This window comes from Fukomys damarensis, unplaced genomic scaffold (genome assembly GCF_012274545.1).
Source record: "Fukomys damarensis isolate Sample0158 unplaced genomic scaffold, DMR_v1.0_HiC HiC_scaffold_39, whole genome shotgun sequence".
NCBI classification, from domain to species: domain Eukaryota; kingdom Metazoa; phylum Chordata; class Mammalia; order Rodentia; family Bathyergidae; genus Fukomys; species Fukomys damarensis.
The window spans coordinates 92164663-92190099 of record NW_022900951.1 but is presented as its reverse complement, the minus strand read 5'-3'; the positions used below and the strand labels follow the sequence as shown (position 1 = coordinate 92190099).

Below are 25437 nucleotides of genomic sequence, written 5' to 3'. Positions count from 1 at the left end.
TTCAGGACAGAACTCAGTGGTTTGTTTTCCCTATCTGCCAATGTGATCAAGAATATTCCTTGCCTTGAATATCTGCCACATCATGGGGTATTCAAAGGGTACTCTGGTGCAAAGGGGGCACGTCATAAGCCCATAGGCCACAAAGCAGGTAGAGGGTAGCAGTGGCTCAGGGAACAGAGAATGGCAGGAACACTAAAAGTCAGTGAAGTGAATATAGCCCTGAGGCAGACAAACCACCAATGGGCTCCACCCACTGGGACAGGAAGGACAGGACTCAGCATTCACAAAGCAAAAAGTGGTCATGGAAACAAAATAGGATCTAGTAGTGACTCAATAGCCCTCCCTCATATATGGTAGTTTCCAGTACCACATGCTCTGGAAAGAAACTACTGAATCAAATACTTCAACACAGAAGAACAGCAGAGAAACAGCCTATCTTGAGATTTTGTGTCCAAATGCTCGAATATAGCACTGTGAAGAAGAGAAGGAGGGAAGTGGGTCCCTGGGACCCAGCAGGGATATGAAGTGCGAACTAAAGCCTATGTAGAGAGTGAGGGAAGAGACTTCAATGAAGAAGGAGGCAGCAAGCAGCATTTTCTTCCTGAACCCTGACTCACTGCGTGGGAAAGGCAGCTCAAACTTGCAGACCCACAGTGACTACTGGAGACCCCAGAGGCTTCCACTTAGAATCCAATTTAGTATACATGCTGCCAAAGTGAGCACAGGCAAATTGGATTTTTTAAAAAAGCCAACCACATACTCAACTCATCTAAAAGTAAGCACACAGACTGAAAATGACAGGATGGAAAATGATCCTACAATCAACCAGGGCACATAAGCAAGGTGAAATGGCTATTTTGTTGTCAGATACAGCAGACCAAAAGTCAAAACTAATCAGAAGAGACAAAGATGGCCACTACATTCTGGTTGTCATAGTTATATCTAGATGTCCCCCAAAAGCTTTGTGAGGTCATAGGCAGGGCTTTTGGAAGAACACTGGACCATAGGGGCTTTATAACTGATTTGCTTTTAAGAGGTGGGTCCTGGTTGGTTACTGAGGGAGTGTCCAAGAAGGATATATTTCCCTCCCCTGCTTGCCCTGCTTTCTCTGCTTCCTGGCCCGATACTATGAGGAAGTTCTTCTCTACCATGCCTTTCTGTCATGCTGCTTTTTCTTTGGAGCCATCCAGAAATGAACTGAAATGTGAGCAAAAACAAACTCCTCCATTAAGATGTAGGTGTTAGGTATCGTGTCTCATGAATAAAGAAAGTGACTAAGGCAGATTTTGTTACCAGAGAAGTGCTGTCATTGCTGTGTCACTACCTGACTGTGTGGTTCAGAAATCTTTGGAACTGGTTCCAAACTCAGTTTGGAGATTTCAGGTAGAGAAGCAGCCAGAGAATGCTATATGCTGAGTTTGATGGGAGTTTCTGAAAACAGTTCAGAAGAATGGATGTTGATTAAAAGAAGGTAAATGGTAGGCTGGGTATTTTAGTTCAGTGCTGATTTTAGTTCAGTGGTGAACTGCCTCATAAGCTCAAGGTTTTGAGTTCTATTCCCAGTACCCTCCCACCCCCCGCAAAAGGCAAATGGTAAAGACCAGGTTCAGGAGTTTTCAGATGGGAACAAAGATTCCACTGGTAGCTAAACTCCAGGACATGTTTGTTATGCTCAGGCAGAAAATTTGCTTACATTTTGTTCATATCCTGAGATTTGGTGGGAGACTGACTTTAAGGGTGGTGAACTAATTAATCTGCTGAGGAAATTTCAAGGCAGTCCAATGTTCAGCATGGCAGCAATGTTCAGCATTGTCAGCTGCTTGCTGCTTTTAGTGAGATTTACACTGAGAAATAGGAGTAAAAATCCCATTTAAAATGTTTTGAGTTTCACCAGAAATAAAGCTCCTGCAAGTTGGGACCTATAAAGTTTTGGCTGAGGAGAGCTTGCTTGCTGAAAAGACTAGCACTAAAAAGGAGTCAAGTACTTTGCATCAGGAAAACAGCAAAGATCTGGTTTCAGCACTGTAGGAATCAGCGAGACCCCTCCCTTGGCAGGCTCATGGGCACAAAGCTATAAAGCTTTCATTTGCAGAGAGCCGCAGAGAGCCACAGGGAGTCCAGCTCATCCAGGGAGAACTAGAAAAGTTTCCCAGAGTTCAGCCATCCAGACACTTGAAGGCTTCTATAGGCATGATCTAAGGGGACTCAGTTATGCTCAAGTTGGCCACATACCTTGATGACATTCATGTGATGGTGGTTTTATGGGCATGCAGACTGCAAGAATTGTGGGGTCAAGGAGATTTCCTTCCAGATTTCAGAAGGCAGTCTGGGAGGCCAGGCAGTATGCCCCTGAGAGAACATTGTATGAAGCTATGAGAGTGAAACCAAATATACAGTGGTGACTCCAGGAAGTTGGAGAAGTCAGGGACATGGAATGCCTATTGAGGAAGGCCACAGTGAGTGGAACCTGCCAAACAGAAAAACCATGGAGACTGTGGCAGGCAATACCATATGGTCAGAGATGCCAAAGCCGTGAGGTTCATATCTCACGACAACTTGTCTCAGGTGCTGGATACAGAGCTACACAATTTAATGTTTGCCCTACTGTGTTTTGATAATGCATTGGTTCCATTCATTTCTATTCTCCTGTTTGTCCCTTTAGGAATAGGATGTTTATCCAGTGTCAAAGTATGTTGGAAGTGTTTGTCTTTTGTATTTTTACTGGGGCTCACAGATAAACAGTTCAACTTGGGTGTCATAGGAGGTTTTGGACTTGAACTTTACAGCTATGATGGAACTATTAAAACTTTGGTGACTATTAGAGATGGACTGAACTCATGTTGCATAGAGATGCACAAGAGTCTTGGGGTCAGGGATTAAATGTTACAGTTTATATCTAGATGCCCCCCTGAGAGTTTCATGTGCTCATTGGTGGGGTTTTTGGAAGAGGATTAGACCATGGGGTCACTATAGCTGTTTTGTTGCTAGGTATTATGTCCTATTAGGGGAAGCAGGTTGCTAGAAATATGACCTGGAAGAGTATAGCTTCCTCTGTGGCTGCTTCCTTCTCTCTTTGCTTCCTGACCAACATGAAATAAGAAGCTTTTCTCCACCTAGATCCTTCCATCATGCCTTTTGTGTGTTTCAGCCAGCCTAACATGGACTAAAACTTCTGAAACATGAGCCAAAGTAAATCTATCTTCCCTTAAGTTGTTAGTGTCGTGTACTAGTGATCAGAAAGTGACTAAGACACTAACAAAAGAAATAATTCAATGGAAAGAGGTAACAATTGGCACAATCCAACTGCATAAAACAAAAGTATTGGACATAAAAGGACTGACAGTCACATATACAATCATAGTGGGGGACTTCAAAACCCCCCCTCTTAGAAATAAGTCAACAAGAGAAAAAAAAATCAAACAAGCCGTAGAACAACAGGACTTATCAGATATGTATAAAACGTTTCATCCAACAAAAGAATACATATTTTTCTCAGCATTCCACCGAACATTTTCCAAAATTGACCATATCTTAGACCATCCCCAAATAAATACAACAAATTGGATCAAAGCAGAATGAAACTAGAAATTAAGAATGACAGAAACTACAAAATCTCAAGGAGACTAAATAATGCATTATTGACTGATACATGGATCACAAAAGAAATCAGGGGAAATGTTAAAAAGTCTCTAGAATCAAATGGCAATGGAAGTACAAAATACCAAAACCTAGGGGACAGAATGAAAACTGAGAGGGGTTTAGATTGTGACTACACACATTAAAAGAATAGAGCAAGCCTATAAAATAACCTAATTATGCCTCTCAAGGACCTAAAAAAACAGAATCCCCCAAATCCAAAAGTAATAGAAAGAAATTATAAATTTTAGAGCAGAAATTAATGTAATTGAGATTAAAAAATACAAAAGTCAATAAACTAAAGTTGGTTATCTGAAAAGACAAATAAGATTGATAAACCCTTAGTCACACTACCAAAAGAAGTTAAGAAAAACCCATATTGGTGCAACAAAAAGAAATAAAACAGGTAAAATCACAACTGACACTACCAAAATCCAAAAGATTATAAGAAACTTTCAAAGCCATACTCCAATGAATTGGAGAACCTAGAAGAATGGAGAAATTCTTAGACATATATGAACAACCAAACTTGAATTAAGAAGATATAAAAACTCTGAAGAGACCAATAACAAGCAATGTAATTGAGGCAGTAATAAAAACTCTACCAATTAAGAAAAGTCCAGAACCTGATAGTTTGTTGCAGACTACCAGAATGACAGGAAAGTTCTAATGCCAATAATCTTCAAACTCCATGAAATTGAAAGAAAAGGAGCACTTCCAAACTTATTCCTGGAAGTTGGCATTATCCTGAAACCAAAACTAGACAAGAGCTTAACTAAAACAGAAAACTACAGGCCAATCTCCTTAGTGAGCATAGATGCAAAAATACTCAACAACATACTGGCAAACAGAATGCAACAAATCATTAAAAAGATATATTATGAAGAAGTTGGCATCACCCCAGGCATATAAGGATGGTTCAACATACAAAAATCAATAAATATAATACATCACATAGAAGCTAGGATAAAAACTACATGATCATCTCAACAGATAAAGAAAAAGTCTTTGATAATATCCAGCATCCCCTCATGATAAACAACAATGATGAAAACAGGTATACAGGGACCTTATCTCAAACTAATAAAAGCCATTTATGCCAAATTCACTGCCAACATCATAGTAAAAGGGGGAAAATGAAAGCATTTCTTATATGCAGAAACTCAACAAGGGTGTCCACTCTCACCACTCTTGTTCAACAGAGAACTTGAAACTTTAGCCAGAGTAATTAAGCATGAGAAAATAAAAAGGGTATGTATAAGAAACTCATAGTATCCTTGTTCACAGATTACATATCCTTTACATAGAAACCCAAAGCATTCCACCAAAAGATTCTTAGAACCAATAAATTCAACAAAGTAGAAAGATACAAAATCACACACACACACACACACACACACACACACACACACATCAATGATATTCCTGTACATCAACTATAATATGAACCTTCTGAGAAAGAAATCAAGAAAACAAGGAGCTGGATGTGGTGGTGCACATCTGTAACGGTGTGGTGGTGCACAACAGTTCTCAGGAGGCTGAGCAAAAGGAATCAAGAAAAGAATCCCATTTATGGTATCTTCAAAAACAATACCTAGGACTTAGCCTAACCAAGTCAGTTAAAGTTCTCCATAATTACAACTATAATACTCTTAAAAAAAAGATTAAAGAGGACATCAGAAAATAGAAACACCCCATTTTTGGATAGGCAAAACCAATACTATCAAAATGGCCAAATCATCAAAAATGCTATATAGATTTAATGCAATTCCAATTATTATGACTTGTATCTAGATGTCCCCTCAAAGCCTCATGCACTCGTAAGTGGGGCTTTTCAGAGGGGACTGCATCTACAGTGCATGATGTTGGGATTAAGTGTGTGATGACTAAATTAGTCCACTGATTGGTTTGGCATAGCTCTGGGAGTGAATGATGGGAAGACCATCCTTGGGTGTGAGTGCTACCTGCACTAAGGGCAGGTAGTTTGGACAGAACATAAGGGACAGAAAGAGAGCTGCTGGGGTCACTTGTTGCTTGCTGCTTGCCACACCACTGCTTTGCTGCCTTCCTGTCTTCTGCCCACTATAAACTAATTTTCTTCTGTGATGCTCTTCTGCCATGAGGTTCAGCCTTGGAGCCAGCTAACTATAGACTGAAACCTATACAAAATGTGAGCTAAGTAAATCTTTTAATTTTTGGTGTCGGGTATTTTGTCTCAGCAACAAGTAACTAAGACACCAATCAAAATACCAACAGCATTCTTTACAGCCTAGAAAAAAGAATCATAAAATTTATATGGAACCAAATGAGATTCAGAATAAAAAAGCAATCCTGAGCAACAAAAGAGCAGGAGGCATCACAATTCTGGATTTCAATTCCAATTCAAATCTACAATGATTAAAAACAGCATGGTTCCGGTACAAAAGTAGACATGTTGCTCAATTGAACAGAGTTGAAAATGAAGAGAGTGCAGACTGGAGGAGGAGCAAAGCCTCATGCAGCTGGGCTACTATCTACCCCCCAGGCCTCTGAGCAGTGCGGATCAGTGAGGAGTGGATCATTCAACACAGCTTTCCCCCTACACTGCCTCTGGGCTCCTGGTTGTGCTGGTATATGGATCCACCCCACAGAGGCACAGGGGATCATAAAGGGCATTGTCCTAACCTCCAGAAGATAGAGCAGAAGTGAACAACAGAAAGAGGGCCTCTCTCCGGCTCTGATGAAAACTGAAGCCCACTGGAAAAGTGAAGAGAATCTCTGCAACAAAAGCCCACGAGACCACTGTGGTTGATAAGTTGGAGGGATCACCAACTCCCATCAGAATCTGGACTATCCTCAGGGGAAGGGCAGCTGAAACCTACATTAGAACCTTTGCAGAGTTCAACCCTACAAGAGGTCAGGGAGCTCAACCAGGCCCTTGGAGCCAGAAATCAGCCTGAAACTCAGAGGTCTGCTGCTCGCTTGACTTAATCTGTGTACTGCTGCCCACATTGTCTACTGTGACAACAAAGACATACACTGAAGGAGTCACTTCATTTTTATTTTTTATTTTACAACTTATTTTTTTCTTTTTCTCTCATTTTTAATTTTTACTTTTTCTACTTTTTTCAAATTCTTTTTTTCTTTTCTTTCACACTCCCACATAGTTCATCTCCCTTTTTGCTCCTATTCCTGGCTTAATTCAGATTTCCTCTTTCTTTTTCTTTTCTTCTTTTTCCTTCTCTCAATTGTCATTAATTCCAAAGGAAAGTGAGTACACTCTGTAGCTTCACTATTGCTGTTAGGTTGTTCTATACTTGTCTTTATTCTTTCATTATGTCTTTTCCTCTTGTCTTCAACAGTTTCCTAGAGTTTGCACGATCTTCCTGTGTCCTCTGGACTCACTTCTAAATTTCCGCTATCCTTCTACATATCACACTCTTCGCAACTCCTTTTAAGCCCCCATCCCAAAGGGTAAAGTTGATATATTGAAGAGTTTACTCAGTATAAACATATTTCGGGCTGGTCCTTGATTTTGATTTATTTCACACAGTTAAAGGTAATAGATTAATAACTACCACAAAATGTCATTTTCTAAACTGTGCCTGATGCTATTGTGTTGCTGACTGTATCACTTGGGCTAAGGTGTTGTGATTGATCTAACCAGCTGTCCTTCCTGGTATAGTGAAAATGAGATTGCCTCAAAGTCATTAGAGACTCAAAACCTAAAGACCATCTATATTTGGAAGATCGGGGTATTCACCAAGGACAGTACCAGCAACAATAATAGAAATGAGAAAACATTTAAGCAAGGCACAAACACACTTCCAGCTGACCAAAGGCAAATTCTGGGGAAAACAAGGTGGAAAAGTCTGATAATCAATCACCTAGACTTCCTGAACTGATAGCACAGGAAGTAACAAAACATATGAATGAGGTTCTACAAAAATTCAAAACAGAAATAATTTCCCAGATAAATACAGAAATGGTGAACAAAGTAAAAGACATGATTAGAGACTCTAGAACAGAAACAGATAAAAAATAGAGGAGTTCAGTACTATGATAGAAGCCATGAATACCCAGAATAGGGAAGAAATGGAAACTATGAAACAGATTCAAACAGATATCCAGGAGATTAAAAACTATATTGAAAGTATATACAACAGACTGAGCCAATCTGAAGATAGAATATTAGATATAGAATACAGGATGGTGGTCAGTGACCATGAAAAGAGAGATCTCTTAAAACAGTAAGGGACCATGAGAAATCAATTCAACAGCTCCCAGATGAAGCAAAGAAGAATAATATAAGACTGATAGGAGTCCACAAAAAAAGGAGGAGAAAGTTACAAGGGTCATAAAAAAATTGTTCACACAATTAATGACAGAAAACTTCCCAAACAGAGCAAAAGAATTTGACATACAGATAAGTGAGGCCTAAAGGACTACAACTATTCAGAATAAAAAAAATCTACACCTAGACATATAATAATCAAGATCCCAGAAACACAACAGAAGAAAACACTGCAAGCAGTTAGAGAAAAGAAACAAATCACGTGCAAAGGAAAGCCCATCAGAATCACAGCAGACGTTTCAACACAAACCCTGAAGTCAAGGAGAGCCTGGAAGTGAGATATTTCAAGCCCTAAAAAATTACAACCTCCAACATAGATTGATGTATCCTGCAAAATTATTTTTCAGAATTAATGGGGAAATAAGATACTTCCATGACAAAGAACACCTGAAAAACTTCTTGAATACCAAACCAGCACTCCAAATAATTCTAAACAATATCCACCGAGAGGACAATGAAGGTCACAACTCCATGAGGCCCAAAAGAGCAAATCCATCAGGCAAGGCAAGAAATTAAAGGGAGAGGGGCAACAATTAAAAAGAGCCGACAACAGGACAGCAAAATGACAATAATAAGTCAATACATTAATGTTATTGGCCTCAATTCACAAATCAAAAGAAATAGACTGGTAGAATGGATTAATAAAATATGCTGTATACAAGAAATGCACCTAGTTCAAAAGAAAACTCATAGACTGAAAATAATAGGATGGAAAACAGTTCGCCATGCAACATGAACCCAGAAAAAGCAGGGGTAGCTATCTTATTTGCAGAGAAAGGACATTTCAAACCAAAACTAATTAAGAGAGACAAAGAAGGTCACTACATCCTTGTGTAGGGAACAATTAAAGAGGAAGAGATGAAAATCAAATTAATATGCACCAAATACTAATGCCCCAAACTATACGAAACAAATATGAACAACCAAATAAGCACTAATACAACTGGAGTGGGGGATCTCAATACCCCACTGTCACAAACAGACAGATCATCCAGACAAAAAATCAACAATGAAACACTAGAAATGAATCAAGCTTTTGAACAAATGGAATTATAAATACCTACAGAGTGTCCCACCCCACAAAATCAGAATATACATTCTTATTGGCTCCATATGGGTCATTCTCCAAAATACACCACATACTCACTCATACAACATTTTTAAGTAAGTGCAAAGGAACTGAAATTATCCCCTGTATGTTATCAGACTATAGTACAATTAAACTGGAGAACAATAGCAAAACAAACCACAAGAACTTCACAAACACATGGAAAATGAACAACACTATCCTGAATAATCTAAGGGTCTCAGAGGAAATTAAAGAAGAAATTAGACAGTTTTTACAAATAAGTGATAATGCTAATACAAAATACAGGAATCTATGGGACACAATGAAAGCAGTTCTACGAGGGAAATTCATAGCAGTGAACACGCACACTACGAAAACAGAGCGAGCTCAAAAAAAACAACCTAATGCTGAATGTTAAGCTCCTAGAAAAAGAAGAACAAGACAAACTGAAAGCTCATACAAGGGAAGAAATTATAAAGATCACAGCAGACATCAATGCAATGGAGATTAAGAGAACCATAGAAAAAAATTAACAAATCAGAGTTGGTTTTCTGAAACAATATATAAAATTGATAAACCCTTATCGAACCGTATCAAAAGAGTAAAGAAAAGGCTCAAATCCATGCACTTAGGAACAAAAATGGTGAAGTCACAACATATACAGCAGAAATCCAGAGGATCATCAATACCTACTGCGAGAACCTATACTCCAATAAAATGGAAAGCACAGAAAAAATGGACAGATTTCTAGATGCATATGAACTACCAATGTTGCATGAAGAAGATAAAAAATTCTAAAAACACCAATTACAATCAGTGAAATTGAAAATGTAATTAAAAATTTACCAACAAAGTAAAGCCGAGGTCCTAATGGCTTCACTGCTGAATTCTACAAAAGAACTATTAGAGAAGAACTATTACCACTATTCCTTAAACTTTTCAGTGAAATTGAAAGTGAAGCAATACTTTCAAATGAATTCCTGGAAGCAAGTGTTACTTTGATTCCAAAACCAAGGAAAGACCCAACCAAGAAAGAGAACCACAGGCCAATCTCCGTAATGAACACAGATGCAAACATCCTCAATAAGACCCTGGCAAACAGAATACAGAAGATCATCAAGAAGATCATACACCCTGACCAAGTCAGATTTATCCCAGTGATGCAGGGATGGTTCAACATATGCAAATCAATAAATGATCCAACCATCCTCACTGGAGGAAAGATAGCGTCTTCCATAAATTGTGTTGGAAAGACTGGATTTCAACCTGCCAAAGATTGAAACTAGACCCCTATCTTTCACCATGCACTAAAATAAAATCAAAATGGATTAAAGATCTAAATATTACAACAGAAATAGTAATCTTGCTGGAAGATAAGTTAGGCAGAATTCTGGAAAAGACTTATGAACAAACCCTCAGCATGGGAAGTAGCACAAAGAATCAACAACTGGGTTCCTACCTTATTAAAAAGCTTCTGCACTGCAAGAGAAACCACCAACAGAGCTAAGACAACCTACAATGTGGGAAAAAATTTTCACCAGCTGTTCCTCACTCAAAGGTCTACTATCTAGAATATATAAAGAACTCAAAAAATCAGACCACCCCATATATAAAAACCCGTTTTAAAAGTGGGCATCTGAAATGAACAGACATTTCTCAGACAAAAAAGCAAAGCAGCAAATATATACATGAAAAAATGTTCAACACTACTGGTCATTTGAGAGATGCAAATGAAAACAACACTGAGATTCCACCCCACCCCAGAAAGAATGGCTGCTGTCAAGAAACTAACCAATAACAAATACTGGCAGAGCTGTGGGGCGAAAGAACCATTCTCCATTGTTGGTGGGACTGCAGAATGGTGCAACCACTGTGGAAATCAATATGGAGATACCTAAAAAAACTAGGATTATAGGTCCCATTTGACCCAGCTGTTCCTCTGCTGGGTATCTTTCATACCATAGCAATATATGCACACCCATGTTTACAGCAGCACAGTTTGTAATGGCTAAAACATGGAAACAGTCCAATTGCCCATCAACTGGAGACTGGACAAAGATGTGTTTTTTCTATAAAATGGAGTACTACTCAGCCATAAAGATCGAGAAGAGAAATTTATAGCTAAATGAATGCACATTGAGGCCATACTCCTAAGCAATGTAAATAGGACATATGTGTAAATACCGAATAGTTTATCTGGTGTGAAAAACTAAAAGTGTAACTAAGATTCAAGTTGTATAATTGATAAAGTGAAATAGGAAGAGAAGGGCTAAAGGTATAGGGGAAGTAGGAAGGGTAGGAGAAAGGAAAGAATGGAAAAGAAAAAATATGAGAAAAGGAATAATTGGAAAGAAAGTCTTTGTAAATAGGGGAGGGGGAGAGGATAAAGGGAGGGCAAGGGAGCGGGGAAAATATAAGAACCAAGATACATCATGTAAAAGTATAAGATCCCAATGATGAATGTAACTGTACTGTATACCTAAAACTTACGAATAAACTTAATGAATGAAAAAAATGGAGAAAGAACCCTAAGTACCTTTAGCCATCTGATGTTCAACAAAGGGCCCAAAAATATACACTGGAGAAAGATAGCCTCTTTAACAAATGATTCTGGGAAAACTGGTTATCTACATGCAGAAGAATGAATCTAGACCCTTTTATCTCTCATTTTTTACTAAAAACAAATGAAGATAGATCAAAGACATAAAGCAGAAACAATGAATCTGCTGAATGACAAAATAGGTAAAACTCTTGCAGACATTTTCATAGGTAAGGACTTTCTAAATAGAATCCCAATTGCACAAGAAATAGCCATCAGCAAATGGGATTATAGCAAATTAAAAAGCTTCTGAATAGCAAATGAAACAACCAACCAAGTAAAGAGACAACCTACAAAATGGGAAAAAATTGTTACCAATTACTCTTCAGACAGAGCCCTAATATCTAGAATACATAACATATTACAAAAAATGAGCAATGGAAATGAATAGACACTTCTAAAAACAAGAAGTACTAATAATGCCCAAAAAGTACATTAAAAAATAATCAGCATCTTTGGCCATTAGAGAAATGCAAATCAAAACAACTCTCTAGTCTACTGTACTCCAGAAAAAATAGCTATTATCAAGAACTCACAAAATAGGGCCGGGGATTTAGCTCAGTGGTTCTGCCACCTGCCTCACAAGCACAAAGTCCCCAGTTAGATCACTGGGATAAAGAAAAACAAAAAAGAACTCACAAATCAACAAATGCTAGTGAGGTTGTGGGAGAAAAGGAACTGTTCTATATTTTTGGTGGGAATGTAAACTAGTACAACTACTATAGAAATCAGTATGGAGATTCTTCTAAAAACTAAAAACAGAAATTTCATTTGACCCATAAGGTTTAAAATCATCAAATTACATTAATACATGCATACTTATGTCCGTAACTGTAGGTAAACTTGGAAGTCACCTATATGCCCATCAACCTATGAATACATAAAGAAAATGTGGTACATATACACAATGGAGTACTATTTGGGCATAAAGGAAAAATTTTAATCATGTATAGGAAAATGGGTACATTTTTGTGAACATAATTCTAAGTAAAATAAATCAGACATGGAAATTAAATCACATGGGTTTTCTTATATGAGAAATCCAAAGTATAAATAAAGAGCAAGATAAAAACAGATATGATAAAAAACAGAGATAGATTTTATGGAGTTGGGAAAGAGATCTAGGGATTTAGGAGAAAAAGGATAGGAAGGGGAAATAGAAAGGTTTGGTATTCCATATGAGTATACTAATTCCACACAATCAATGTCTTTATTATGTATCACAAACATATAGTAATTAAAAACATGTAATTCAAAAAAGAAACCTAAAGAACTGTTAGAATTCACTTTTCCTTTGCCATGTATGGATATACAGCAGTAACATGGCCATCTTCCTGCCAGGAAGGGCCCTCACCAGAAAAAAACATGCTTATAACCTGATCTCAGACTCCTAGCCTCCAGAATTGTGAGAAATTTCTATTATTTAAAAAACCCAATCTGGTATCTTGTTACTGCAACCCAAGCAGAATGAGACTATAGTGGACTGAGAAAGTACAGCCCACCTTCTCCCATAGAAACAGCAAGTTAACAATACCTCTGTGAGAAGTCTACTGTCTAGCTGAGAGTCTGTGGCACCTAGGCAAATATAAAAGCAAGAAGAGATTCCAGTAAAAGTAGTAGGAAAAATATGTCTAATTTGGTGTACTTACCTGTGGTCCTTCCCATATGCAGTATCACTCAGAGTAATTGTGAGGAGTCTCTCACACTGGGATGCTTCCCTTGGCATGGAGACAAAAGAACACTCATGCATCCAATATTCTAGCTTGTCCAGGGGCTGGCTAAGGAACTGGTATCTGTTCTATCTGACTCAGAGAGCTGAAATAACTGACAACCAAGTTTGGAAGTCACTGAGACAAGCAACATGTTAGAGCTGCACTTTATGGATAGATGTGCATTTATTAATCATGACTTACACTACATCCTTGTAAGGGGAACAATCCATGAGGAAGATATGACAATCATAAATATATATGCACCAAACACTATTGTGCCCAACTATATAAAATAAGTACTAATGGACATGAAAAATCAAATAAGCACTAATACAATAGTAGTGGGGGACTTCAATATCCCACTGTCACAAATAGATAGATCAACTAGATAGAAAATAAACAACAAAATACAACTCGATCAAACTTTTGAATATATGGTCTTAACACATGTTTACAAAGTGTGTCACACCACAAAATCAGAATATACATTCTTTTCAGCTGTACATGGATCATTCTCCAAAAAAGACCACATACTCACTCATAGAGCATGTTTAAGTAAGAGCAAAGGAATTGACGTTATCTCCTATATGTTATCAGACAACTGTGTGATTAAATTGGAGATCAGTATCAAAAGAAACCAAAAGAAATTTCATAAACACATGGAAATGGAACATCACAATTCTGAATAACCAATGGGTCACAGAGGAAATTAAGGAAGAAATCAGAGAGTACCTACAATTAAGTAACAAGGACAATACAACATATACAATCTATGGGACACAATGAAAGCAGACTTATGAGGGAAATTCATAGCAGTGAATACTCACATTAGCAAAACAGAACAAGCTCAATTAAATAACCTGATGCTGAACCTCCAGCATCTAGAAGAAGAAGACCAGGAAAAACCCAAAGCACATACAAGGGAGAAAATTATAAAGATCAGAGCAGACATCAATACAATTCAGACTGAGAGAACTATACAAAAAAACAAAACAAAACAAAACAATGAAGCCAAAAGTTGGTTCTTCAAAAGAAAAAACAAAATTGAGAAACCCTTAGCCAACCTTATCAAAAAAGAGAAGGAAAAGGCCCAAATCCATGCAATTAGGAATGCAAAGGGTGAAATTACAAAGAACTTTACCCAGCAGAATTCCAGAGGATCATCAATACCTACTTCGAGAAGCTATGCACCAATAAGACAGAAAATACAGAAGAAATGGACAAAATTGTAGATATGTATGAATCACCAAAGTTGAACAAAGATGACCTAAAAATTCTAAACAACCCAATGTCAATCAATGAAATTGAAAATATAATTAAAAACTTACCAACTAAGAAAAGCCTGGGTCCTGATGACTTCACTGCTGAATTCTACAAGACATTTAGAGAGGAACTGCTGCCACTACTGTTTAAACACTTCAGTGAAATTGAAAGGGAAGCAATACTCCCATACTCTTTCCTGGAAAAAAGCATCACCTTGATCCCCAAAGCAGAGAAAGACCTATCCAAAAAAGTGAACGATTGGCCAATCTCACTAATGAACATAGGAGCAAAAATACTTAATAAGATACTAGTAAGTAGAATGCAGAAAATCATCAAGAAGATCATACACACTGAACAAGTTGGATTCATCCCAAGAATACAGGGATGGATCAATGTATGCAAATCAATAAATGTAATACATTATATTAATAGGGCTAAGGCAAAAACCATTATGATCATCTCAACAGATGTAGAAAAAACGTTTGACAAAATCCAACATGCATTCAGGATAAATACCCTACAGAAAATTGGAATTGATGGCCTCTACTTCAATCTGATAAAAGCCATCTATGAAAAACCAACAGCCAGTATCATACTAAATAGTTAAGAACTGAAATCCTTCACACTAAAACCAGGAACAAGAGAAGGATGCCCACTATCACCACTCTTGTGCAATATAGTTTTGGAAACATTAACCAGAGCAATTAAAGAAGAGAAAGAAATAAAAGGAAAGGAAGAAGTCAAATTGTCATTATTTGCAGATGACAATGATACTCTATATAGAAGACCCCAAGAACTCCACCAAAAGTCGTCTAGACTTAATAACCAAATTAATAAAGTGGCTAGATACAAGGTTAACATAAAAAAATCGGTAGCTTTCCTGTACATGAAGAACAGACTCACTGAGAGAGTAATGGGGCAAACAATTCCTTTTATAGCAGCATCCACAAAATTCATAGACCTCTACTCCAAAAACTATAGCACTCTGAAAAAAAGATATCGAAGAGGATATTAGAAAATGGAAAGACATTCCTCGCTCCTGTGTAGGAAGAATCAACATAGTGAAGATGGCCAAACTTCCAAAACTGCTATATAAATTCAGTGCAATCCCAATTGAAATTCCAGCAGCATACTTCACAGACTTTGAGAAAACAATCAAAAAAATTCATGTGGAACAAGAAGAGACCAAGAATACCAAAAACAATTCTAGGCAATAAAGACAAGGTAGGGGGTATCTCAATCCCTATTTGAAACTATACTACAAAGCTACTGTGATAAATACAGCATGGTATTGGCAAAGAAGCAGACCGCATGAAGGGTGGAACAGATTAGAAGATGCAGAAACAACTCCAGACACACTCAGCCACCTCATCTTTGACAAAGGAGCCAAGCACCCTCACTGGAGGAAAGACAGCCTCTTTAATAAATGGTACTGGAAAAACTGGGTTTCAACTTGCCAAAGATAAAAATTATAGCTGTCACCATGCACTAAGTAAACTTGAAATGGATTAAAGATCTAAATATTAAAACAGAAACACTAAATCTGCCAGAAGAGAGGATAGATAGAACTCTGGAAAACACTGGGATAGGAAAAGATTTTATGAACAAAACCTGTTGCTTGAAGCTAGCACAATCAACAAGGTGGATGTCTTCTTATTAATAAGCTTCTGCACAGCAAGAGAAACCACCCACAATATGAAAAAAATTTTTTACCATCCGTTTCTCAGACAAAGGTCTACTATCTATAATATATAAAGAATTTTTAATAATCAGAACTCCCAAATTTAAAGACCCAATCAAAAAATGGGCATCTGAAATGAACAGACATTTCTCAGACAAAGAAGTAGAAACAGCAAATAAACATATGAAAAGATGTTCAAAATCACTGGTCATACGAGAGATGCAAGTGAAAACAACAATATTTGTGACTTTAACACTCCACTTTCACCAACAGATAGATCATTCACACAGAAATCAACATCAGAGTAAAATTACACTCTAGGGTTTAGGGAAAGGTTTTTAAGAACAAAACCTTGTTTGCTGGTAAGCTAGCACAAACAAGCACCAAGTGGAATCTCTTATTAAAAAGCTTCTGCACAGCAAGAGAAAACACCAACAGTGTGAAACACCATGATATGGGGAAAAAATTTCACTAGCTGTTCCTCAGACAAAGGTCTACTATCTAGAATATATAAAGAACTTAAAAAATCATACCTACCACATTTAAAGACCCAATTCAAAAATGGGCATCTGAAACGAACAGACATTTCTCAAAGAAGTATAAATAGCAAATAAACATATGAAAAAATGTTCAACATCACTGGTCATTTGAGAGATGCAAATGAAAACAACACTGAGATTCTACCTCTCCCCAGAAAGAATGGCTGCTATCATGAAATCAACCAATAATAAATGTTGAGAGGGCTATTGGAAAAGAGGAACACTGCTCTGTGGCTGGTGGTAGTGTAGACTGGTGCAACCACTGTGGAAATCAGTAGGGAGATAACACAAAGAATTAGGATTGGAGGTACCATTTGACCCAGCTATCCCCCTTCTGGGTATCTTCCCCAAAGAATTAAAAGAATCATACCACAGTAATATATGTACATCCATATTCATAGCAGCACAATTTGTAGTAGCTGAAACTTGGAAGCAGCCCAATTGCCCTTCAGTTGGAGACTGGATAAAGAAAATGTTTTTTCTTTTCTTTCTTTATAAAATGGAGTACTACTCAGACATAAAGAATGAGAAACCAGAGACATTGATAGCTAAATGGATGCACATTGAGGCGATACTCTTAAGTGAAATAAATAGGACACACATGTGTAAATTCTGAATAGTTTCTCTAGTATGAGAAAATGAAAGTGTAAATAAGGACTAAAAGGTATAAAAGATAATGTAAATTAGGAAGAAAAGGGGCGAAGGGGAAGTGGAAATTGATGGGGTAGGGGAAAGGAAAGAAGAGAAAGGAATTAGTATGAAAAAATGGAAACAAAGTCTTTGTAAATAGGGAGGGATGGAGAGTTTGAAGGGAGGGCAGGAGAATTGGGGAAATAAAGAACCAAGACAGATTATGTTAAAGTGCAATTTTCCAATGATGAATGTCATTATATTGTACACTGAAAATGTACCGTTAAAATTAATTTTTAAAAAATACAGGAGCTGGGAGTGTAGCTCAACGGTACAGCATGTGCTTAGCATGTGTAAGACTGCAAGATCAATCCCTAGCACCTTCCACAAAAACAAGTAATCCAGACTATGTAAACAAACAAAACCCAGGGGAGGCCATTACCATTCAACTTGTTCTACAATTCTAAAGAGAGTCCTAATTGAAAGGATGATAGAAAACAACACGAAGCTGCATGAAAATATGTTCTCTGGTAAAGGTAAATACACAAATAGACATAACAACCTGTACTTTTATAATTTTGGTGCATAGAACTTATATACCAAAACAAAGGAATTATGAATTCATAATGAGTATATAACATAAGGTGATTTAATTTGTAGTATCAATAATATAAAGTGGAGATAAGTGGAGAAGTAAAGGTATAGATTTTTTCTGTGCAACTGAAGTCAAGTTGCTATTGGTTTAAAACAGAATGTTTTAACTTAAAGATGTTTTATATAAATGCAATGCTATTCATGCAGAAAACTGTTACACAATACATATAAAGAAGTGATGAGGGAATCAAAGAATATTAATACCAAATATATCAATGAAGCACAAAAGAAGACAATAAGAAAAGGAGGGACAAAGCAGCTAGAAGACAAATGGGAAACAAGTAATAAATGTCAGTAGTAAATCTTTCCCATAACTAATTACTTTAAACGTAAATGGATTATACTTTCCACTTAAAAGATTGGTTAGAGTAAAAAAAAAAACAAGATCCAACATATGCTGTGTACAGGAGTTTTTTGTCTGACTCAAGAGCCTATACTTTTTATTATTGTAATTATTAACATATATTAATCACACAAACTAATGGGATTCACTGTGATACTTTAATAATGCATATACCAAGCATTGATTATGTCCACACTTCTACTCTGTCTCCTCTTTCCTTGGCTTCCTTCTCAGTTTCTAACTGGTTCTACTTTCAGGGCATTTTTTTTCCAGTTCTCACATATGACAGAAACATGTGATACTTGTCTGCATCTGTCTGTCTGTGTTATACTTGTCTGTGTCTGGCTTATCTCATGTAACATGATATCCTCCAGTTCTACCTACTTTCCTGTAAATAACAGGTTTTAATTATTCTTTATGGCTGAATAATATTCCATTTATACCACTTTTTAAAATCTACCCATTTATTAATGGGGACCTAGGCTGATTTCTTATCTTAGATATTGTAAATAATTCTGCAATAAGCACATATATATGCATGCACTTTCTCTTTAGGCTGACTTCATTTACTTTGCATATATACCTAGGAGTGGGATACCTGGATTATATGAGTTTTCTTTTTGGTTTTTAGAGGAACCTTCTTAATTGTACCAATTTACTTTCACACCAAAGATTTCATTTTTTAAGAGTCTCGCTTTAGACCTAAGGACATACATAGGCTGAAAGTTAAGAGATAGAAAAAAATATTCTATGCAAATGGTAACAAAAAGAGAGCACAATTGACTATATTAATATCAAATTAAACTTTAAATCAAAAATATCACAAGAGGCAAAGAAAGACATTATTTAATAATAAAAGAAAGAACTTATAAAATAAAGCAATTATAAATATCTATGCACCAAATCTCCATGAAGCAAATCTGGACAAAACTGAAAGGAGGAACAGACTGACAGGAAGACAATAATACTAGTAGACTTGCATGTTATACTTTTAATTTTGGGTGGGACAACCAGACAGATGAGCAATAAAGAAATAGAAGCCGGATGTGGTGGTGCATGCCTGTAATCCCAGCACTCGGGAGCCTGAGGCAGGAGGATTGCTGTGAGTTCGAGACCAGCCTGGGTTACCTAGTGAGTTCCAGGTCAGTCTCAACTACATAGTGAAATGCTGTCTCAAAAAGCAAAACAAAACAAAAACAAACAAACAAACAAACAAAAAAGAAATAGAGAACTTCAAGAATGGTATAGTCTAATTGTACCTAAAAGACATATGAAGAACACTCCACTCAAGAATAGGTGAAAATCTTCTCAAGAGTGCATGGACAGTCTCTGGAATAGACCATATGTTAGGCCACAAAGTAAGTCTTAAGAATCCAAGATGACTGAAACCATACAAAGGACTTTTCTTTTTCTTTCTTTCTTCTTTTTAGTAATGGTGATTACACTCAGGGCCTTCACAATGAACCTACATCCTCAGCCGTTTTTTTGTTTTTGTTTTTTGGGGGTTTTTTTTGACATAGGATCTTGCTAAGTTGCTGTATTGCCTAGGCTAGGCTCAAACCTACAATACTCCAGACTGCTAGCATTACAGGAGTGTGTCTCCATGCCCAGCTTTCTTCTCATCCCCTCTCCCTGTCCCTCTCTTATTTCTCCTGCTCCTTTTTAAAAATCAGTACTGAAGACTGAACCCAAGGCCTCACACATGCTAGGCAAATACTCTACCACTAAACTTTGCCCTCTGCTTCAAAGTAACTTTTCTTATCTCAACAACACAAGGAAAATTGTAATATACCTAAATATATGTAAAAATTAAACAGCCCACGCTGAAACAATCAATAGGACAAAAAAGTCAGAGGGAAATCAGAAAAGACCTTGAAAATGAAACAGAAATGAGAACATAATGTATGAAAACTTATGAAATGCAGCCTAATTAGTGCTAATAGGGAAGTTTATAGCTCTGATGCATATACTGTATTAAAAAAAGATCTTAAATGAAAAATTTAACATTTGTATCTCAAGAGACGAGAAAGAAGACAAACTAAACTCAAACATAGCAGATGGAAAGAAATAGTAAAGATCAGAGCAGAGATAAATGAAGTAAAAAAATAACAATAATGATTAGTTTCTGAAAAGTTCAACAACATTGACAAATCACTGACTAGATTAAGAGAGAAGACTCAAATAACTGAAAGTAGAAATGAAAGAGGATAATTACAACTGTTGTCACAGAAATAAAAAGGTCTGTAAAAAATATTGTGGATAATCTTATGTTAAAAAATTGGACAGCTTAGTAAGATATAAATAAACTTCTAGAATCACATAATCTACTGAGATTTCTATTAATGAAGAAATAGAAATTCCAAAAATATCAATAATGAGCAAGGAGAATGAGTCAGTAATCAAAACCATCCAAATAAATGCAATGGAAGAAGATGTCACTGGACAATTCTATTCAACTTTTCTCTTCGGTACTGGGGGTCAAATCCAGTGCCTTGTACATGCCAGGCAAGCACTCTACCACTGAGCTACAACCCTCTCCCCTCTACTAAACAATTAAAGAAGAATTAACATTAATCCTCTCAAAATTCTTACACAAAATGGAAGAGGAAGAGAAAGGAATACTTCAAAGCTCAATGAATGAGGCCAGCACTGTGACATTAAAGCTAAACAAGATACTACAGGAAAACCACAGAGCACAATCCTGAATGAGTGTTGACATGAAAATCCTCAACAAAATACTAGCGAACCAAATTACACAATGCAATGAACAGATTATACAACTTGACCGAGTGGGATTAACTCATGGGATGCAAGGATGGTTCAATATACAAAAATCCATGAAAGCTGGGGATTTAGCTCAGTGGTTCGGTGGCCTACCTCACAAGCGCAAGGACCCAAGTTTGATCCCCAGTACCAAAAAAAAAAAAAAAAAAGAAAAGAAAAAAGAAAAATCCGTGAAAAAAATATGCCACTTTAACAAAGTAAAGGAAAAATGAATATGATCATTTTGCAATAGTTCAGAAAAAGCATTTGATAAGATTTGTCATCCCTTTATGAAAAAAATAATCAGCAAACAAGGAATAGAAGGAAACTATCTCAACATAGTAGAGGTTATTTATGAAAATTGTTAGCCAACATCATATTTAATTATAAAAGACTGAAATGTTTTCCTCTAAAACCAGAAAAAAGAGAAAGGATCCTTGCTTTTACCACTTCTTCTCAACATAGTACTAAAGGCCCTATACAGATTGATTAGGCAAGAAAAATAAGTGAAAATCATCTAAATTAGCCAGGTGTGATGGTACTTGCCTGTAATCCCAGCACTCAGGAGGCTGAGGCAGAAGGATCATCACAAGTTCAAGGCCAGACTTGGCTACATAGTGAGTTCAAGGCCAGTCTGAACTATATAGCTAAACTCTGCCTCCAAAAAAGCATCCAAATTGAAAGAAGTAAAATTATTTGCTTACACATGACATGATCTCATATGTAGAAAACCTTAAAGGTTTTACACTGACACACACATACACACACACACACCTGTTTTTTATACTTTTTGCAGTGCTAGAGATTGGATCCAGGGGCCTCATGCATGAAAAGCATACATCCTACCTCTCTAAGGTACATTCCCAACCCCACAAAAGCTTTTTGAACTAATAAATAAAAGTAGCCAAATTTCAGGATAAAAACAATATGCAAAAACCAGTTGCAGCTTTGTATACTACCAATTGGTAATTTCAAAGCAGAAATTAAGAAAATGATTTCATTTATAATAACATCAAAAAGAACTAAATACTTAGGAATAGACCTAACCAAAGAGATAAGATAAAATATTTGCACATTAAAAATATCACTCAAACAAATTTTAAAAAACATAAATGAATGGATAGGAGTCCAGTGTTCTTGGACTGGAAGACAATACAGTGAAAATGTCCATACTACCCTAAGTGATCTACAAATTCAATGTAAATCCTATTGAAATCCTGATGGCATTTTTTACAGAAAAAAAAAGTCATCCTAAAATTCATATGGAATCTCAAAGGACCCCAGATAGCCAAAACAAAACTCAAAAAGAAAAACCAATTTAGAGGGATTATGCTATCTCACATCAAGACATATTGCATAGTTGCAGTGATCAAAATTGCATCATACTGACATAAAGATAGAAAAACAGACCACTGTATTATAATAGAAAGCTCAGAGATAAATCCTAATGTATATAGTCATGCCATATTCAACAAGGGTGTCAAGACCACACAACTGAGAAAGGACTGTCTCTTCAGCAAATAGTGTTGGAAAACCTGGATCACAAGCAAAGGAATGTCTTTTTGTCTTACACCATATACAAAAGTTAATTCAAAATGAATTCAAAACTTACCTATATGACCTAAAACTATAAAATTCCTAGAAGAGTGCTGTTGATGTAGCTGAATGATAGAGTGCTTGCCTAGCATGCATGAGGCACTGTGTTTGATCTCCAGTACCAGAAAAACAAAAGAAAACTACTCCTCTAAAAGAAAACATAAAGGAAAAACTTCATGAAGTTAGAATTGGCAGTGATTTCATGGAAGGGACACCAGTAGCACAAACAATAAAACCAAAATTACACAAATGGGATTATATCACAATTTAATTAATTAATTTATCTGGGCTCTTGGGGATTGAAACCAAGGTCTCATGCATATTGAACAAGCGCTTCACCACTGAGCTGCATCCTCAGCCCTATATCACCATTTTAAAACCTCTGTGTACCAAAGGGCACAACCAACAAAGTGAAAATAATCTACATAATGGGTGAAAATATTTCTAAATCATATCTGATAAGGGATCTAGAAAATACAAGAACTCCTACAACAACATAGACTCAACCCAATTAAAATGGGCAAAAGACTTAAATGGATATTTCTTCAAAGACAACATATAAATGGCCAACAAGTATATGAAAAGATACTCAGCATCATTAGTAATCAGAGAAATGCAGATCAGAACCACAATGAGATATCACTTTACACCCATGAGGTTGGCTTATCTCAGAAATATAGAAAATAACCAATGTTGGCAAGGATGTGGAGAACTCGGAAACACTCAAGACTGTAAAATGGTGAAAAGCAATATGGAAGCTTGTTAAAAAATTCAAACCTGAACAACCATAGGAACCAGCATTCTCATTTCTGAGTGTATTTGAAAAAGAACCAAAAGCAGGACCTCAAAGAGATTTGCACACCTCTGTTCACAGAAGCACAATTCATAATACTCACAGGGTAGAAGTAACCCAAATACCTATAGCTGGATGAAGGAGAAAACAAAATGTGGCACATAATGGAGCATGATTTAGCATTCTGACACACGCTACCACATGGATGAACTTCAAAGATATTATGCCAAGTTAAATAAAGCAGTCACAAGAGGCAAAAGCTACATTATTCTACTTATTGAAGGTATCTAAAGTTCCTTATAAAGTAGTCTAATTCATAGTAGAATGGTAGTTACCAAGGATTGAGGGCAGAGTGAAAAAGAGGAGTTTTATGGGTTTAGAGTTATAGATTTAAAAGATGAAAAAGTTCTAATGATCTGTGGTACAATTATATGAATGTAATTAATACCACTAAACCATAACCTTAATTATGGTTAAGATGAGACAGGGGGCATAGCTTAGTGGCAGAAGCGTGTGCTTAGTGTGCATGCCTGGGTTCAAATCCCAGTAGCAAAAAAATTTGATTAAGATGGTAAATATTATATGTTTTAAACCACAACAAAAAATGGAAAAATTCATTTTTCATGAAATTTAAAGCATGCCTTTACCTTTCCACATTACTCAACACATTGTAATAATGATTAAGTATTTATTGTGTTTTTACCCGTCAAATTGAGAATCACTTTCGAATGATGTTTTGAATCCTCCTCCTGGAAAGTGTCTTCGATATCTCTCTGACTTGCGATAAGATCTCTCTGATTGATCAGGAGATCTCCTCGAGTGATGATGAGATCTCCCTGAGCGACCATGAGATCTCCCTGAGTGGCCATGATATCTCTCTGAGTGGGCATGAGATCTCTCTGAACGGCCATGATATCTCTCTGAGTGGGCATGAGATCTTTCTGAACTGCCATGAGATCTCTTTGAGTGGTCATGAGATCTCTCGGATTTACTACGAGATCTCTTGGATTGACCATGAGATCTCTCTAAGTTGTCTTGATTTCCTTTTGGCTGATGCTCTTTTGCTTCCGATTGGGCCTTATAACCAACGTTGTATTTCTCCTGCAAAGGACCCCGATTATACAAAACATATGAAACATATATTCTATGACTCGATTAGGTCATAATGACATTTTTCAAGATCATTTCTATAGGAAACATAGAATTCCACTGTCTCTACTTTTTATATACCAGTTCTCAAAACTAACTTGTAGAATATCTCTGATGTTCCATGTCATTTGCACAAAGAATATCATGCATATAAAACTTTAATAAAATATGGAATATTAATAGCTTTATGAATTTGAATATAGAAAAAGGCATTTCTACTTAACACTTTCTAGATCTATATTTAATGCTAAAGAAATTAATTATGTGATTTTAGTTGAGGGGAGACAGAATATTTAATAATGTTTTATAGTACAAATCCTTAGGATCAAAGGAAAGTTCAAAATCATACCAGTTACTCTGCCTGATGATCACTTAAAAAAACCATCTCTTCAATGTAAATAAATAATTCTAAAGAGGAAAACAAAGTAAGGGGGAAAAATCTATAAAGAAAGTACAAGGTTGTCATAACAATGTTCAAGTAATTTCACCTGGCAACAACTTAGCCAGTCTGTGTCTGTCTGTCTTCCTTTCCTTTCCTTCCCTTCCTTTCTTTCTTTCTTTCCTCCTTTCCCCTTTCCTTTCCTTTCCTTTCCTTTCCTTTCCTTTCCTTTCCTTTCCTTTCCTTTCTGTGTCTGTCTTCCTTTCCTTTCCTTCCCTCCCTCCCTCCCTCCCTCCCT

General features: G+C 36.6%; 1 protein-coding gene across 2 annotated transcripts in view; it reads right to left on the bottom strand.

Moving 5' to 3' along the window:
• Luzp4 (leucine zipper protein 4) overlaps positions 1 to 25437 on the bottom strand; it is a 57899-nt gene that overhangs the window by 11158 nt on the left and 21304 nt on the right. For both annotated transcript variants that reach the window (XM_010603112.2, XM_019204370.1), the window contains exon 4: positions 24315 to 24712. In XM_010603112.2, coding sequence (XP_010601414.2) covers positions 24315 to 24712 — 398 coding nt within the window. The remainder of the gene's footprint in view (positions 1 to 24314; positions 24713 to 25437) is intronic.